Here is an 18,964-nt window from a genome sequence, read left to right as displayed (position 1 = left end):
CTGCCTTGAATAAAAACCAACCAACCAAAAAGTTTATTCCCATGTGACCTGTTAATCTAATGAAATACCACCTGCATTATAAAGATAGTAGCAGTTGGCTGTCACTCATTTATTTTAAGTATTTATGAAGTAATTTGGGGGAAGATGGCTTGTAAAATTGACCCTGATTAGATGCTATTTTTTAAAAGTTTAAAGTGGCAGTTTAGGTCCTCTTTATATCACGTTAATCATAGCAGGGTTTATAGCTATGGCATTCATTTTGTGCAGTAAAGGTATTTATGAAGAGCTGACTGGGTATCATGACAGCTGATAAGGCAGAAAATAATACTTCACATGTTATAATTTGGGCCTTAGCAGTTCAGAACTGTGATATTAAAATAGTGGAAGAAGCTGGGGGAGACAGGTCAAGTTCATATGTTTTCTTTACTAAGCCTGCATTTCATAAACCAAGATATGATGATAGTGCCTTGTGTAAATCTGTTAAAAATATATATTATTGCATATGGTGTTTGCAGAGACCTCACTTTCTAGTTGTTTTCAGTTAAAATGCTAGAATGAATAGAACATTAACTACTGATCTAAAATTAATTATTCTCCAAATTTTTAAGCTTAAAATTAACAACTATAAAAATGAAAACAAAACTTCAAAGCCACTTTATTTTGCAGTGTTGTAGTAAGCATTTATTTTACTACATAAAAGACTTGTTAATCAGTTTTTGTTGCCTACATTAACTTAAGCCTAAAAAGAAGTAACAACGATTGAGTGACCAAGTCCACTAATCTGCTTTGACACTTTAAATAGATGCTTTCTTCAAACCTGTTAGCTATCTGCAGTCAGATTTTCAGAGCTTTTATAGTACTGCATTTATATTGTAGGAGTACATGTAAAATAGCAAAGTGTTGAAAAATTATGCCTCAAGGTGTAAATTCCAGAGATGGAAATGGGTGAAGTCTCATTGAGGAAGAATGCTTGCCAGTCTCCCATTGTGTGTTTGCTGAATCCGTATTATATATGCAGGTAAAACAGTCTAGATTTTTACAGGAAATAACCGTTCTGATTCTTGAAAATTGGTTTAAGCTAAGTATACTAAATTAATCTATACATGCTGCATTTGCTTGCAAATTACGTATTCCGTTGATTTTAGGTCTTACAGGCTCTGATAACCTAAATTAAAACCTCCAGGGACCTGATGGGTGAGAGAAAAGGAGCCTGAACCACCCCTTCTTGTCCATTGGAGTTTTATGGAGATTTCTTAAAAATTCACTGCTTTGCTTGTAGGTCCCTGTAGTAATCAGAAACTACACAGATTAACTCTATGATGGGGAATAGCTATCAGCTGGGTAGAATGTAGCCCTGGGCCACACCCTTTACCTCATATATATTTAGGCCACATGGAATAACTTTCTCTAAAATGGCTGCTACCCCTGGAGGTAGTGATATTGAGCAGGTACATGTTTTTTTGGATGTCTTTAATAAAACTGTAATACTAGCTTTTTTTCAACAGAAGTTAGGTTTTGGTTTTCTATATATGGTAGTGCTTTTTTAAAAAAAATATTGAAGTTTCAGCTGCTGATTTTATGTATTTAGAAAGCTTTTTATGGTTGTACTGTAGTTTTATAATAAAATAAGTTTACAGACTAGACCTTTTGGAGCTCTTTGTATTATATTCTTTCTCTTTGTTTAAATTTTAATCTGTTTTTTTGCTGGTTAACTTTTTTAGTGACATGAGAGTTACTGTCTTAAACTTATGAGCAGGTGGAGGATACAGTATGTCCTGCTACATGACTGTGTCTAGTTCCTGGTGTTTTGCTGTCTTTTTACATTGGACCCTACCTCATAGCTGAGTTGATAGTTTTAACTATAAAAATATTTTGGGTTAGATTTGTGATGATTAATTGGAAAAAAAAAAGAATTCTAGTTATGTATCTGTGTTAAGTCATATTTCATAGTTAGTGGAAGTTTGTTTTCAAGCACGTGTTGGTGAAGATGTCCAGCTGAGGGAGAAAACCTTTGTTTTCACGATTCAAAGACAAGGGAAAGATGGTGTGGTGTCTGAGCAGCTATGTTTAGCTAGCTGGGCTTTGTTTTCTTAATTGTAAACAAAATGTCAATATCAAGAAATACTATAATGGAGCTGTTAAGAAAGTAACTTAAGTGCATTGGTGTTTTGTAGCGTGAAACTTCTAAGAGCTATCTCTGTCTAAAAAATTATGAATCTGCTTTCCCTTTTACTAGGATATCCGGAAATTCTTTGGCGTTGTACCTCCTGGAAAGCGACAAGAATGTGAGACTCTGAAAAAGAGTGAAAAAATTAAAAATGGTGAAGGACCTTCCGGTGGGAAGAAAAGGGAAAAAGAGTCTAAGGTTAGTTTTGTTTTTCTTGTATCTGAAATGCTTGGTTTCTCCGATATAGGATTGTTTGTGTATTTAAGATTCTTTGAAGTCATAGACTGTTTTTTGAGTGTATGAGAAGCACTATATGACAGTTGTTTCTACAGGCATGGGAGGAAACTACCACTTAATATTAACTTCTAGCAGCAAAACTTTATAGGTGCTGAAGAAAATTACTGTTATTAAAAATACTTGGGTTGTAGGGCAAATCAGAGGTAGGTAGAAGTTGTTATGGTTAGGCGCTAATGTGGGAACAGTCTGATGTATTTGAAGTTATTTTAGCTGTAGCCCACAACTCTCTTAAGTAGCTCTGCTTATCTAACTTTTCATTTAATTAAGATTGAGGGCTATATACAGTAGATGTAGGCATATCATAAAGATGTCATGCTTTAAAGTAAGGTCAAGTCTGTGTTGCAGGTGCCCTCTGACCAGTTTTTTAACCAGGTGTTTTAACACCTGTGGGGGAAACATTAACACTGTCTTTTTTTGGACAGGATCACTTATGTAGACCCATTGCAAAGACCAAATTTTTACAAATGACAGGTTAAAATTTGATAGGGTTCTAGTCTCAGAGTACTTTGCATGTTAGTCATCTGAACCGTATAAAAAAGAAAGGAGTGGCTAAAGAGCTTTAAAATCACTTGCAGAATGGAAGGATTTCTAATAGGGTGGAATGTCTAATGTGAAGCATCACAATCAAGAAGAAAAATGTTACTTAAATATTTTGGCTGTATAATTTTGTTGTTTCAATGTGAAAATAAAGTATCATTCAGTGGAACTGAAAGACGTAATTGTTAATCTTGTGTGACCTATTATTTCTACTCTGCAATTCTCAAATTATATGAAGGATTTAACAGGTTTAAGATTAGAATTGAATGTAGATTATAAAATTTGTAGTTATGTTTAACTAGAAATGTATTTTTAGCAGCATTTGCAGCTGCCCATGACTACAAAATAAGCATAGTTGGTAGTTTGTTAGGCCCAGGAAGCTTCCTATCTGTGCAGCTTGTGATTTTTCTAAATATTTAAAACTTATAAACTGAAAAAAAAAATATGTGAATATATATATGTATTACCTTGAGACAGTTTAATACTAGCTGCTCCTAGGTGGAGCACGTTTGTCAACTGTGACCAGTGGTGCAGTCTCTTAAAGTTGCACTGCTTAACAAATGAGAGAAGCTGCAAGCAACCAGGACGCTGAATAGAAAATCAATCTAGCTTCAGCTGTTGTGTGTGGGTTTTCTCGTTTTTCAACTGGCTATATTTTTACTCTGAAGTTGTGTCAAATTCTGGTGGTTACAGCCAAGCCACATCCAGAACAAAACCGAAAGTGAAAGCTGGATTCGATACAAGTGATTTATTAGCCTGTATGACCACTATTTCTGGTCATCATGCAGGTTCTTTTTTGGATTAAAAGTTGGAAATGCTTGAAAATCTGTTTGATTTACTTTTAATTGGCATTAAACTTGAATATTTATTCTCAACATAATCATCTATGGCTTGCTTGGAGCATGTTTAACTTACTGCTGCAGTTTCTTCCTGTTTCTTCTGCCCTGCACCTTTCCCATTCCCACCCATGAGTTAGCACAGGACTTTGTAAATGTAATATTGGGAAATAAATAATTTCTGTTACAATTTGTTTGAAGCTTACAAAGTTGAATGTGCAACTGAGTAAAAGCTGGTAGGACCTGTTTACTGGTTGAATTAATGGACTGTTACTCTTAGGTAAATAATTCATCCAGTGAAGATGATTCCAAACGAAAGCGGACAAACAAGAAAAAAAGAATAATCTACGATTCAGGTAGTGTTCATGGTTGTTTCTGAATGCTTCTTTGCATCAGGGTTCAGGGTGGATTAAGTAAATGGTGCATCAGAAAGACAGCTGTCGTTGGTTTGTGTTGTATGGGTTTTTTTTGTAAATGCAGTTAAAAACATTTTGTCACAGTAATTATTGCTGGATAGCTAAATATTTTCGATTAATAAGAGTGCAGCGTGTGCCATGTGTGTAATATACAGTAGGAAGTAACTTTCAACAAAATAACTTAAACAAAAGTTCAGATAGCAATCTCTATCAAAACTCTGGAACTTGATGGTTTTTGTTTGGGGTTTTTTTTTTTTTTTCTTGTTTTGTTATGAAAACATATATAAATTGTGGGGAGTTTTAGGTTTCCAGTTCTGTTAGGGATAAGTAACATCCAGTACTGGGTACAGGAGGCTGATCATACACTATAATACAACGTTCTTCTGCATTGTGTTAACATAACCAAGAGATTTGTTTTAAAAAGCAAATTTGTGTTTCCATATGTGTCTTTCTCTATTAAAAAAATCTAGTATTTGTTCATCCCATAGTTTTAAATTTACAGTATGGAACACAGAGAATATAACTTCAAAGTACTGCCATCGCATTCTAAAAATATTCTTTGGAGTATTATAATAAGAGGAGATCCATTTTATAGCACTTACACCTTTAAAAACCCCAAACAAACAAAAAGCACCCCACCCCCAAACAAAAAACCTCCACCCAAGTCCTTGCCTGTGAAGTTTGTTTAATTTAAAAGCTTGGAATTTCTAGTTTAATCTTTCTGAGCTGTTATGTCACTTAAACCCTCTTTGATTGGATTCCGAATCTTGAATAGTTGTTGTGGAACTGTAGAAAAGATTGGAGGAGTTTCTATGATTTTTGACTCCTGCTGAAGACTTCAGCTCGAATTTTTAGAAGCAGTTTTAACAATAGGGGATTGCTTCTCTTGTAGAAGAAAAATGGTCACACAAACATCTGTCAGAATAATGCTATTGTGTAAAGAAAAATGTGTTCAAACCTTAAACTGTTCTATAAAAAGTTCCTATATGGCAGTGAGGAACAGCAGTAGAAATTTTGCTGCATTAAAAGTTGAGAGTGCAAAAGTAATATGTAACTCGATTGCTACCTTTAAACTGTTGATACTGTCTGGAGATTTTGCAAATTCTAGCCCTTTAGTAGGAGGAGAAGAAAAGAGGAACTAGTGCTCTAAGTTCTTGAAGATGAAAAAGTGTGTCTGTCTTGTCTTTTGGCAGGGAGGGTGGAGACGCAGACAGACAAGGTGGGGATAGGATGAAACTTGAGTCAGTTGACCATAACTCCTCTCTTCTTTTTCTTTTTTTAAAAAAATATATTTATTAGTGTTTATCATGGGAAACTAGGCTGTCAGGGTAGCCCTCTCTTCCACTTGTTAGTTATCTCAGCTTCCTCAGTTTGCCCTGCTTACTCATTTGGATCTTGGGGTACATAATCCACAGTGGTGTAAGTATACCAGTATAGTATAATACAATACCATATAAATTCAATCAGGCTAATGATTTTTGGACTTTTGTAGTTGTTTGTGTGTGGTTGTGTTTTTCTTAGTAATCTGTGGTTCTCTTGACAGTTACATTCCTTTTTGGAAAGGTTTTTATACAGGCATAGCAGTTCTTGGAATACATACCAAAGTATTTCTTGTTATGTAAACAAAAACTGCTGTCTGGACTGGCGTTCTGACCAAATTTTCATTTACTTGTTTATATGCTGGAATAAATGATGGCTAGGCTATTAGCTGAGGGTGAAAAACAAAGCTGTGCTCTTTTTCTCACTTAGTTGAATATATGTGAACACATGTTAACTGATGTTATGTCATCTGTTACTTAAAGCCTGTATGTATGTGGAGAAAATCTACATTTATGTTGTGGTCAAAATGCAGATTCAGAAGAGGAGATACAGCCAGTAAAAAAACCCAAGCAGACATCTGAGAAAAAACCAGCTCCTTCAAAACTTGGTAAAGTTCGAAAGCGGGATCCTGTTGCTTACATTTCAGAAACAGGTAATGGAAGAAATACATCATTACATGTTCAGCTATAGCGGGGTGGGTTATGTTACAAATGGGATGGATCGTTTTGCTGATACACTCTTAAATGTGACCATAAAACATAATATAGAGGAAGGCAAATTATGTTCTCTTGAAAAAGCTAACCAAAGGCGCTTCAGAAGTTTAGCCTCAAGTACTGTAAAGTCAGGAGCAGGGTAAAACTGTGATGATGTTGGGTAGTGGCTTAGGCTGATTTAAATAAGCATATAATTTTATCACCTAACACTTCCCTGCTTAAGAATGTTCCATAGATTCAGGGGAAGGAGTTAAGGAATTATTTTTAATGTAGTTAAACTGCTCACTATCACACTTCATGATATGGCTGTTGGTTACCATAAATAGGTTTGAAAACCTAGATTTTTATTTCATTTGGTATGTGACTTTCCCTGTCTTTAATCTCTGCCTAATAGCATTGGTGACTTATACCTTGTATATACTATACTATACCGTAGTTCTCAGTCTTGGATTTCAGCTTTCTAAATTCTGCAGTTGTTTTTGCTCTTGGGGAAAGGAGTGAGTGTAATTAATCGTTCTTGATCATTTTCAAGTCCTCTGTAGCCTTCTGAAAAAGTTGTGACAGTGGTTAACTGCCAAGTTTTCAGTAGGTTTTTTTTAGATTTAGTCTCTTCTTTATAGAAGCTGTGTAGTTAAACTAAACCCACAATTTCAAGTCATAAGTACCATTCAACTGAACAGATAAAGGCAAATTCTATCAGTTTGATTGAAGAGTCTTATGTGTTAATTTGTTTTCATTGTTTGCACGGTTGTTATTTCTTAGTGTTGCTTTTTGTGTGATTATTGACCTTGATGCTCTCAGGAGGAGTTTGACTGTAAATTGACAGGAGATGTTTGTCTGCTGTTATGGAAACTTTATCGTGCAGAATTTTCATTAAACATATTTCCTTCCCAGCTCCAAAACAAAAAACTGGTAATGATTTTCCCGTTGGCCCCCTTTCCCCCTGTTCTTATTTCTGTTGTGAAGCAGTTTTGTTTCCAATTACTTTGCGTTAAGCTATTGTGCATTTTCCTCCACTGACGTTGAGATGTTATGGAAAAGCTTCAGTGGCTACTGTTTGATAAGTGAACATCAGTTTATGTAGACTCAGTCTTAGTTGTGAATCAAGCATCTGTAAAGGTATGCCACCAGCATAGGGGAAAATACTCAGGTTTTGTGAATTCTGTAAAAAAGCAAAAACAACAACAAAAACTGTGAGAAAACTGAACAGAGCTAGTATTTAGCTTAATGTTTTAGTAGGTCTTGAAGATGGACTTTAACGTTTCTGCCATCCGAGAACAGTTGGCTGAATGTGTATGCGCATTCCTTTTGTTACGTAGAGTTGTGTGGGTCTTAAATACACTTGAAATACATGTGAGTGCTTGCAACTTCAGGTCTGCTTTTACTACTGGTTGTTCTCTTATTCCATCTTAATAAAGACATTTGTTAGTGGCATGTAAGCAAAAATTAAGATTACATGTGGGCAGGAAGAATTCACTTTTTCTGAGGACAGAATGAATTTGATTCCCGACTTACTGAATGGCATAGATTGGAAGCATCTTAAATTTGACTCAATTTGATAAGTTAGAAGTTTTTTAATTGATCTGCTGCTCAGAGCTGATAGCTTCCCAACCTAAATCTTTTGTCGTGTTAGGTCCACTCTTTTCCAATTTGCTTTTAAAATAGAAGTGTCTCTTTCTCCAGTAGATCTATTGTAATTTCACATTGATGTGTCGTAATGCAGCTAAACTTTTAAGTATTTTGGTATTGGATATAGGTTACCATACTCTGATTATCTGTGCAACACAGGCTGTAGAATTTCCTGAGAGTTGTACTACTAGGTGGACACATTTTGCAAAGCTGGTACTTCTAGTTTGTGATGCATCTCTCTTTGCTTGCTATTATTTAGGCCTGCAGTGGGAAAGACTTTTTTTTGTCAGTTGCTGCTGTGGTTAGATGGACTTACCTACATCTGGTCTGAGTTGAGCTGAGGCTGTCTTCTGCATTTGTTTTCTGAGTTCAGGTCTTCTGTATTTGTCTTCTAGAGTTCTTCTTTCTAGCTGCAATACTTCCCCTATATGGATTCTTAGAAATTGTGCTAAAATTAACAGACTTGAATCCAAATCTATTTTGATAAGACATGTTTTTATGTGTTAGAATTCCAAGAGTTCTTCCATGATCTTTTGGGATATGTATTTTGGAAAAGTGAACGCAGTCCCTGGGCGTAGTATTTTTTGATAAGATCGTGGTTGAACATAAACATTGCCTCCCTATAATCATACCACGCATTTTTAAAACAAAAAAAAAAAAAAGGACTGTTTGCTGCATTATCCTGTTAGCCAGTTGAGCCACACTTGTTTTTCTATACATTATTCCTTCTCAGGCTCTTCTCAGAATCATTGTTTCTAAGGCTGATTGTGCTTATTTTACTTGTCCTAGGTATTTGACCTGGTACTGAGCTGTATCATGTCATATATTGAAATGAGCTCATTTTTCCAGAGTACCCTGAACACTTTAACTTCTGTGTCCTTTTACTCAAAACTTAGTTTCCTTTGACAGTTTTGCCAACAATTCTTCCTAATCAAAAGGATCTTGAATAGCATTGATTCCAGAGTAGATAAACTGTCAGATGCCTGGACAATAAACGTATTTAGGTTTATTATGCAATTCAGGATGGTGTAATCAAGTTTTTCTGCATAGGATACCATGGGAACGCTAGTCAAGGTTACTGGTGAAATCCCTGAAAACCACAGCTCAAGGTTACTCTTATCTAAAGAGTGTTAAGTACACATTGACTAAATAGTATATGACTAGAACAATGCCTTTATAACCTTGAGGCTTAATGCGTGAAATTTGTTTATGTTTTACCTATAAATAGCTTTTTCAGCTTCTTGGAGCTGTCAAGGTATTGGTACAGCTATTGGCTTGAGAGAAACATGTTTTGCAAGAATAGAAATACAGAAATAGTAGGTAGAAAGGATCCTTATGAAATTTGTAGGCATTTGTACTTTTCTTGTTTTCACTGTTAACACAGCTGAAAACTTAATCAAGAATAGGCTTGCTGGCCTAGCTCAAAAGTCAGCATCTCATTCTCATGTCTTTGGGAATATTTTAAATGCAAAAAAATACAGCAAGAATAGTTGCTGTTTGTAATTCTGTAAGAAATAATTTGTTACTATTGAAACAAATTTAATGTAAATGTTTAGTGACTGCCGAAGGTAAAATGAAGTTATTCTAGTGTGTAGCAAGGGGGAAAAAAAACCTTTTTTGTTGTAATAACAGTCTTAGTGGATTGGGGAAAAAACTTGTGTTTGTTGTACTTGTTAAAATAACACTTTATTTGACTGTTTAATGAAGTATGGAACCTTGAGCTTTGTTTGTAGAAGATGACCTGTTACGATGTGTTGAACCTAATCTGGTTTCATCACAGGTGGTTATTTGGCAGGAGTTATGACCTCACTTTTTTAGTGAATACTTAATCTTTCATATACATTGTGCAGAGCTAAGTATGCATATGTAGCAATCTCCTTAATTGCTTGAATATTGCAAAATACAACTTCTCTTTATAAAAAAAGAAGCCTTCTTCTAGTGATAGGCTAAACTCTATTTGTAAAGCTAGAAAAACTAAAGTGATAGAAACTGAGTAGGTTTGTGGGTTACTGGAAAATTGTTCCTTGAGAGTTTAGGAGACAGGATGGGAAGAATAACTTGTCGATGTACTTGCTGAATATAGATTCTTTTAATACAGAGAATGCTGGGAGGCATGGGGATGAACATGAAAAAAAACCCCAAAACCCATAGAAAAAAAAAATCGGAGTGCAAAAGGTCCCCACACCCAAACACTGGTTCAATTGAACGGCGGAGCATCAGTCAATAAGCATGTTTTACACTGAAACTTTTCATAGAGGAATGAAAAATCTTGATTGATACTTCCTGGGCAATATTAGCATTGTATATATCTATGAAAATTGCTATACGTATGCAAAAATGCATGAAGGTGACAAATAGTGCTCTTTGTACCAACTTTCCTCTAAAATGTTTTGTGAAAGGTCGGTTGGGAATACGTATTGAACTATGGGAGTTTGACTTGACATGCACTTGAGTAATGAGTATAGGTTCTGGCAGAAACCCTGTGAAGAAGCAGGGACTGGTGTTGCAGAGGGGTACATAAAGGGTATTTAGGAGGGAGCCCCATTGAAGGTAACTTGGTTAAGTTTGTGAATACAAACATAACAGTCCTGTAATAGTAAATGTGCTGCTGTACTCGAAGTCTGAAGCGGTGTGAGGAGTGTTGTATAAACATAGTAAATGTGCAATAGTATCTGGACTTGCCTCCCTGAATAGGGAAGTAAGTGGAAACCAGAGGTGTGGATAAAGTGAAATTTAGTCTTACTCTTAGAGGTGATCTTTTTTCTTTTCTTTGGAGAATCTAGGATAACAATATTGAGAAAGAAATGTGGTAATAAAAATAATTTAATAAAAAATTAATGGGATTCATTTATCAGAAGACAGTGATTACTTTGTCAGCCAGTATTTCAAACATGGCAGGACATGAAATACTTGTTACAGTTTAAACTCTGTAACAGTTGCTGTTAAATTTTAAGTTTTTAATAATGGGCAGGTTGTTGCACTTACTTTTACAAGTACATGATCATCTTTTAGAGGTATGTTAAAAGATGTTCTGGTCAAGCAGCTGCCTAGCTGTAGTACTGTGCTGTTCTCTTGATATATGTGGATTGCAAAATGATTGTTTTAATTGTAAATTTCTTTTGAGGAAGCTTTGGAAAAACTTCCCTATATACTTCATGTTTGTTTCTTCTTTAAAGAATGGCTTCTTTGTGAAAGCTGTTGATTCTGTGGGCTACTTCCAATATTTTAAAACCCAAACTATTTTTTAATCTGTTCAGAAAAGGAGTTTGGTTGCTTTTCAAATTATTTTTTTTTTTTTATAGAACTGTCAGTGTTAGGGTTATTAATGTGTATTGATTTTAATGGAAAATATAATGGCATAAAATACCATTCTATAAAAAAAGTGTAGCAGACTAGACGTGAGCCTCTTAAAAAGAGGCATTGACAGCTCCATGTGCTGTTACTCTACAAATTTAAGATGAAATGAATAATTTTGCCTTTTAATTTGGATGCTGGAATTAATGCATTTTGCATTTTAATCCCTTTCTTCCTCTGAAAAGCAGTATGAAGTGAATTCTCCTTTTTCTGGTAGCTGCATGCAGAGGTTACCTTGGCTAAGTGTAGTAGGTTTATTTTAAATTAAGGAACTGAAATGGCATCCTTACTCCAGTGTTAATTTGATTGCCTGATAGTTCTGTGGAGATGCCTATCTTGTAAGCCTTATACTCTTCCATGGCTGCAACAAGCACTTTTATTGGGCTTTCTTTCCCTTTAGTGTTTCAGTTGAATTTTTGCATGCTTCTAATAGTACAATGAAAAAATCATCCTCCTTGCTGTGAACTAGCAGTGAATTGCACAAATGCAAACTGTTTTTCTTTTATTACACAAATACAGGGAAATATGCAGATGTTGTAAATATACTTAAGTACCTTGAGTCTTTACATTTTGCATTTTGTGGTACTTAATTGCATGTTTTCAGTGTTGTGTGCCTAATCTTTGATGTTGTTCATCTTTGGTATTTTCCAACTGAGCCCCGACTTTGTTTCTCTCATGCTGATACTTTGGCTCCTTATGCCATCAGTGTGGTGAAACACAGAGGACTGTTTTGCTGGATATTTACGTGCGCATCAGAGCAAGGTGTTCTTAATGGTTGTAGCAGTGTAGATAGTACAGGGAAGTAGAAACAGATCTCAACAGGAGAACATTTAGAATAGTACCATGGAAATCGTAGTGTAAGGAACAGCCTTTTCCTTTTCAATCAATTAATGTCTGTTTTCCTTTCCATCTCCAGCATGACTTGTGAACCCAGATGAGGATTAGGTTGATTTATTTTTTAATACTTAACCAGATTTTAATATTTAGTCCTGTAAGTGCACATGAATCTTGTTTCTTCTGTGCTGCATGTCCTACATAAGACAGCATGTTTTTAAGGTAGGACCTAAGATCGTAACACAGAGATAGTGCTTAATGTTTGGAGTAAAACTTTATAAAAATACTGACTCATGCAGATTGTTTCTTTTGACAAAGTTGTTGTGCAGTTGAAAAATCAATGCATTGTTCTTTACTAAATCAGTAATTCATATACTGTTGTTGCAGCCATTTAAGTGGTATGGTTGCAATTAACTTATTTCCAGGTAGCTTTGGTGGTTTTATTGATGTGGAGTGTTTTTCCATATACCAGTTAGGGTTCAGAGTTCACATTAATGTATTGGGGGCTTTTTTAATGATATAGGTATTACGTGGTGCACCTATAATGTTGTAACTTGCTTTGTAATTTTCAGTAGCTAAAAATTTATGATGTAGGAGACTTTTTTTTTTTTAATAGGTTCCTTGCAGGTTTTTAATTACTTGCTCAAAGCATGTGAAAATGGGTGGCAAATTTTTGCACTTAAATATGTACAGTGTTTTCAGAAGACAAAAAGAATTTCAAAAGTTCTTGCCGTTCATGTTGTTTGCTGTAGAGCCTCTGCACTTAAATTTTTTTTTTTTTACTACCTGCACAAAAGACCTTTGCTTAGAAATACCATAAGCTTATTTTAACCATTCAGTATATTGCATTTAAATGATAAAATCGGGCAGTTGATGTTTCCTAGTTCCCACTTTTCTGTATGAACTTTCTGTGACTGTAATGCTTCATTTTCATTTATTTGTTTTGAATTTTTGTGGGATTGGGGAATGAATGAAGTATAGCAGTCATTGAAGATACTCTCTTCTTTGGACCTTCTGATACATCATTTCACTACCGACTTTTTTCAGTTCCTTTGTAATGCACATACATTCATTGTTCCTTTTGTAGTTCTTATTACTGGGTTGAGTGAGAATTAAATTTTCTGTAATTACACTGTTAGGCATTAAAGTTTCAATTTTTCTGTATGTAAAGCTGTTTTTAAGGCCATTGTTAAAAATACACAAACTAGCAAAATTCGTTTTAGACTTCCCGGTATCTCTTAGAATGTGTACAGTTCTCTGCTTTACCCAGTCCCATTAACTTGGAATAAAACTGTTTAACATGAAAGCAGTGTGTTAAGGAAACAACAGAACCTGTTTTATTTAGACCATAGTACTGAAAGTGATCTTTCATGACTTCAGGTGTAGATCCTTTGAACAATTACCCAATTTTTAAAATGCAGTTATGTTAAAACATTGTGGAGTTATAATGTAAAATAGAAAAATATTTCCCAGTGCTTATGCAATGACGACTTACATCACATAAGTTGTGGTCTCATACATATGATTTGACATAAAATGTTAGTAAGTGTCAAGTTTTGGAAGAAACTTTCTACTCAAGACTTAGTTTTGCATTTTATCAGTAATACTACAGTTCACTGTTTTGCACAGTTTAAAAAACCTCCGTATGAAAGACTCTGATCACATGGTTCTTTTTTTTTTAACTGAAGGCTTTCAGATTTTTTGAAAAATCTTATAAAAACCCTCCAAATGTGCTGTATGTCTTGGTTGCTTTTTTGATAAGTCTAAGTGCAAGTTTTTAAAGGTCTGCTTAACAGAGAGTGTTGTGACTTACATTTCTTGAAATAGTGCATCATTAACCTCATACTTTTGTAAGGTGCTTTTTTAAAAGCAAAACAGAATTATCTCCCCTTAGGTAACCCCAAACCAAAATAAAAAGGTTCCGTGCTGTTATGAAAATATAATGCTTACCAGAACCATTTCAGTTTTACTCTTTTGAAATAATTTACATCTATTTGGCTTTTTCCATTATCAGAGAGTTTATATTTTCTTGAATTGGACTGTCTTGTTTTGTTTATCACTTGTAAGATCTCTGAAGCTTTTATCATAGCTGATACAGATTGTCATGTTACCAATAAATCAAACATGAATGTAATGTTTTGATGTCACTTGACAAGTTCATTCTTTGGAATAGTGGTTCTTAAAAGCGTAGCTGTATTAGCTCAAGAAGTTGCTGTTTTCCTCTGCCTATTCCTTTCTGCTTGCTGGATGTATTCCGCGCCCCCCCCCCCCCCCTTCCTCCTTTCACATCTCCATACCAAGCTGCTTCAGTAACTGGTCCTGACTCAGTTAATCTGCTGGATTGGTTTAAAATGTAAAAGAGGATATTCCCACCCGCTGGCTAGTTAATTTTGTATGAAACAGAACGTTGTGTTCTGAGTGGCTCACTAAGTCTCGGCTGGAAAAAATGAATGCATTTATACTTGGCTGGATCTTTTTCAAGTTACTTTCCCCTAGTTTTTCTAGGTGATTATTTGCTTTTACTGAATATGCAGGTGCACTAAACCCCAGAACATGAAATTTCATTACATGATGGGGATTCAGATTTGCTTCTGTGAAATTATAAAGCTGCTGTTAGGGTAAAAGTAAGTAGTTTAAGTGAATAAAACTCTAGAATAAACTGGAAAGAGCTAATGGGCTGATAATTGCTAATTGCATGCCAAGGTAGTACACAGTTTCTATGGCAAGTGTGAGTATTTCATTTAGGAGGAGTTGCTATAATTGATGGTTTTGCAGATAAAGATCACTTATTTCAGTTTAAATATATTCAGCCTTCTCATATTTTAATGCTCCCTAAACGTGTTTCTAAAGATAATATTAAAAGATAAAATTCTTAGTCAAGCACATATACTTACTTGGTATATACTGTGGGCAAAAGGGTATCGAAGGGTATGTAGTTTTGCACCAAAGTGTATAATTAGACATGACAGTTACTGCATTGAGGTCTTTCTTGGATCCCAGCACCTTTTTCCCTTGAAGTGGTAAATATGACGGAGGCAACTTCTTGAAATAATCTTTGATAACTGGAAAATCCAAATGGAAATTTACTTCAGGGGAGTAAAGGGGAGGTAAGCTTTATAACAGCTTGGAACCTTGACATGTCGATATAGGCGAAGTGCTAACAATTGTAGTTTAAAGTGCATGTTTGTAGTACATCTAAAATCAATTAGTTTGTTGAGAAATGACATAAAAAACCTTAAATGACTGTACAGATCAGTTTTTTTTAAATGTAGGTTGCAGCTGCTGTGTTTTTAAATGAGTAGAAGGATAGAAAAAAATGCACTTTGCTGGTCACACATAGCTTCTGTTCTTTTTGGAAAGAGCTACGGGAGTTGAGTTTGAATAAATTGCTGATTTTTTTTGGAGAAGTGATGGTTTTCTTAAAGATGTACTTTAAACAAAAGATGAATACACAACTCAGTCCTACCAGGTGTTGGGACTGTTGACTACTGACCAATGCATGTTTAAGATAATCAAAATCTGATTTCTTTTCACACAAACACTTTTTTCTACCCTCAACTTTAGCCTGGATGGCAATACCTGTTACTCTAGACTGAAAATGGTTTAGGATGGGAACGGTTTTAAGTACTTGTGCAGACATCCAGATTATTGCAATTTATATAAGTAATATAGATCTAATGACTTTAGGATAGGATGTAGTGCTTTAGCTCAGTATAGTAATCTTTATGTAGTAATCTACCAACACAATTTAACATACATTTATCATAGTAAGTATGAGTTACTTGTCACCTGCAGATGCCCTGCCCATATTTGGTTTTATAACATCATAGTAAGAGGTTGTCTCTGCCTTAAAAATGTTGTATCTGAACAGAATAGGAACCAGGGAATTCTATTGGATACTGGTAAGGAACTCAACACTACAGAAATAATAAATTAAGATGAATAAAATATGTTGTTCTGAAGGCCATCTGAGGGTCTGTCTTACGCTGCTTGTTGCTGTTAGCCCTTGCTGCAATAGATTGCTCCCTTTTTAGATTGGCTGAGGTTATTCCTGAACCTGAGCCTTTTAAGATTATTTGATTTTACACAAATGTTTAAAACTGCTTATGTGATTTTGATAGAGCTTAGTTGGGGAACAACCACAGATGTTGCTCTGTAATCGGCAGGTGAAACCCGGTTGAGAAAGGGCGAGGATAGGAAAGAGGAATAGCAGATAGTTACAGGTGGCTGCAGGCAGTGGTTTATTAACCTAATTGTGCTGCTGCTAGAACAGTGTATCAAATAAAAGCCAGATGTGCTTCAATGTTGTGGAATAGTTCTTAAAACACTCAGGATTATAACAATTGTTTGTTGCTAGGGAAGTTTGTCCTTGTACATTGCTTGGCATAGTAGGTCCCCGCTTCGCGTGTAGTGTTTGCATCCAAAATAATTGAAAGCAGCCTCCTGGTTGTCATGCCTGTCTGTTCCTGATTAGCTTTCTCTTTGTCACATCTACTTAATTTCCAGAAAAGCTGACTAGAATATGTGGTCTTGACTTGTGTTTGTAATTCGGCACTAATCCTGGAAAACAACAAATGTGTATGCTCAGGGTATTTTTTCATGGTATAGCACACACAAAAATGTGTGGATGTCATGTTCTGAGAATAGTCTTGTTCTGTTTGTAGCAGAGGATTCTAAAAAATGAGACCAAGGGATCTTTAAAAGGGTACATTCCAACTGCAGATTAATGCAGACTCCAGTGAAACACTTTTCCTACCTGAACAGCCATATTCTGCTATACAAAGATTTTGCAGTGTAGAAGTAATCTAGTAAATGATAAAATTGATTCCTTTTTCTCCTTTTTGAAGTCTATGCCCCCATTGGGTAAGGCTATCTCAACTGTTCACCTAGCAATTAAGAATGCAATTAATGTACAATTTTTAGGAGCTGAATTTTTCACTTCTATTTTTTCCACAAATTATTGGCTTGCCTGTATGGGTGAGAATGCCTCTGCTTTTACAGGTCATATGTTGCAAAATGTTGATCAAAATAGTCCAGCAGCAATACTAGGACTCTTGGTATTTTCAGAGTTGTCAATGAAGTCACCTTAATGCTTGTAAGGAAACTGAAAGTGTACAACTGATTAACTTTGCTGTTCATTTCTGTGGCAGTAGGCATGTGTGAAGTTTGTGTCAAGGAGGAAGCGTTAGATGTTCTAATATACTTGAAACAAGGGGAGTGCCTGGAGATCTGGCAAATTTGTGACGTGCTTATGAATTTCCTGAATCGGGGATGAAACTGTAGCCTGAGTATCTGTCCCTTAAAGCATTTTTTTGAAACCCACATATTAGAACTGCGGTAGTTTTGTTTCCTGATGACCACTTTCAAGTTCCCGTTTTGCCTTTATTTATATTTATAGACTGTTCATAAGTGCTGTGAATCTCTTGCCCTTCTTCAGCTACTGCTTGCAGTCAATAAATGCTTCTAATCCTGGCGTTTCTAGGAAGTACATAATTAAGCAAAGCTGTAATTGTTCTAATACTTAATACTGGTATCATAAATGACTCAAATCCACATCCTTTTTAATTACAACCAAATTATATTTATTCTGCTTCTTTCTGCTTGAGAGAAAGCAATATCCTGTTAGGTTTTGTTGTTATTTAAATAGTCATGAGTGAATAATGAAAAAAAATCAATATTGCATGCAGATCTTCTGATAACAATAGTGATGGGTAAAGATCCTCTTCTTGCATGGAGCATCCTTTAGCTTAAGAAAAGCTGGAGGATGGGGAGCAGGATAGGATTTATATCTTCTTTTCAAGACAAATAAATGTAACTACATCTACATTAACTGTTAATTTCTAGTAGTAGGTACATTTTACTTATGCAAATGTATCTTCTTGTTAAACTGAAGAATTTAAAAGTAGTAAAAATATTCCTGAAATTAAGTTTGAGATAAGCAGTCTTCTCTTCTGACCTCAAACTATTGTAAATTAGGAGCCTAAAGCATCTAGTGTCCAAATGTCCCAGGTATTTTACTGCTAAATGGCAGTAAGATATTTGCTGCTGCCTAGGGGAAGTAAATTGTGTTGAGAACACTGAAGCTTTTAGCTTTGTGGTAAAACTTGTTGCTGTCTGCTGAGGCTGTGGGCTTGAATTGTCTCTTCGATATTTTGCTGTGTGAATTGAATTGGCTAAAATGCCACTTTTTGGTAGACAGATTTTTATCTTCAGGCATTCTTGATTTCACTGCTGAACTAATTTCCTGCCTTACAAGTGCATCTTTGTTTTACTTTTCTTTCTGTCCCAGGAATAGTCAGGATCCTCCATTGTACTTGTTAAATTCTGCTTACCAAGTGTTCAGTAACAGGAAGCTCCAGCTGACACCTCTAACAATCTTGTTACTAACACCTATTGAGAAAACATGAAACAAGAAATAATTGTTTCCTTCCATCTCTGTCTGGCATAAAATAAAATTTATAGAAGACGTATCGTGTCATCTAAATTTAGGGAAGTGATTGTGAAAAGGAGTATAGGGACTGAAATCGGATGACTGGAAAATGAACATATTTTTGTGATAATACTGTCAATTTAAGTTCGGTTATAAAACAGATGCTTAAAACATTCTGTATCGTGAGGGAAGTGTCTGACATGCCTCTATTTTGAGAAAAGTAAAACCAGACTTCAGTTAGAGGCATGCAAATGAGACTGCCTCCATTTCTGTTCCTCTGTAGTCTGTGTTTTATTCTTTCTGTGTCTAATAGTAATTTTGGACATTTTTCTTGCAGTTTGCTGCTTAGCCCTTACACACTTTGAGTTTTTAGAAGAGTTCACAAAGAAGGTGTTTTTATCACTAACCAACAAGTTTGCCCATTGACGTTT

At 35.2% G+C, this 18,964-nt stretch overlaps 1 protein-coding gene and 1 long non-coding RNA gene across 5 annotated transcripts in view; one reads left to right on the top strand and one right to left on the bottom strand.

The window, feature by feature from the left end:
• The window catches only part of RFC1 (replication factor C subunit 1), a 42,610-nt gene that overhangs the window by 3,831 nt on the left and 19,815 nt on the right, over nucleotides 1–18,964 (top strand). For 2 of the 3 annotated variants that reach the window (XM_037391411.1, XM_037391410.1), the window contains exons 2-4: nucleotides 2,237–2,365; nucleotides 4,118–4,193; nucleotides 6,106–6,225. In XM_037391411.1, the coding sequence (XP_037247308.1) occupies nucleotides 2,237–2,365; nucleotides 4,118–4,193; nucleotides 6,106–6,225 (325 nt within the window). Of the gene's footprint in view, nucleotides 1–2,236; nucleotides 2,366–4,117; nucleotides 4,194–6,105; nucleotides 6,226–12,236; nucleotides 12,326–18,964 lie in introns of those variants that run through there. The other variant, XM_037391420.1, reaches the window with a different exon arrangement.
• LOC119149757 lies at nucleotides 6,237–15,385 on the bottom strand. Of its 2 annotated transcripts, none has more exons than XR_005104856.1 (3): nucleotides 14,998–15,385; nucleotides 8,232–12,332; nucleotides 6,237–7,448 (listed from the first exon to the last, which is right to left on the bottom strand). It is a non-coding gene; the product is annotated as an uncharacterized LOC119149757 (long non-coding RNA). The 2 variants fall into 2 exon arrangements; XR_005104855.1 differs by having other exon boundaries at nucleotides 8,232–8,350; nucleotides 14,998–15,374.

The sequence above is a fragment of the Falco rusticolus genome, chromosome 1 (genome assembly GCF_015220075.1).
Source record: "Falco rusticolus isolate bFalRus1 chromosome 1, bFalRus1.pri, whole genome shotgun sequence".
Taxonomy (NCBI): Eukaryota; Metazoa; Chordata; class Aves; order Falconiformes; family Falconidae; genus Falco; species Falco rusticolus.
The sequence above is the reverse complement of the archived record's forward strand: the minus strand, read 5'-3'. Positions and strand labels throughout refer to the sequence as shown.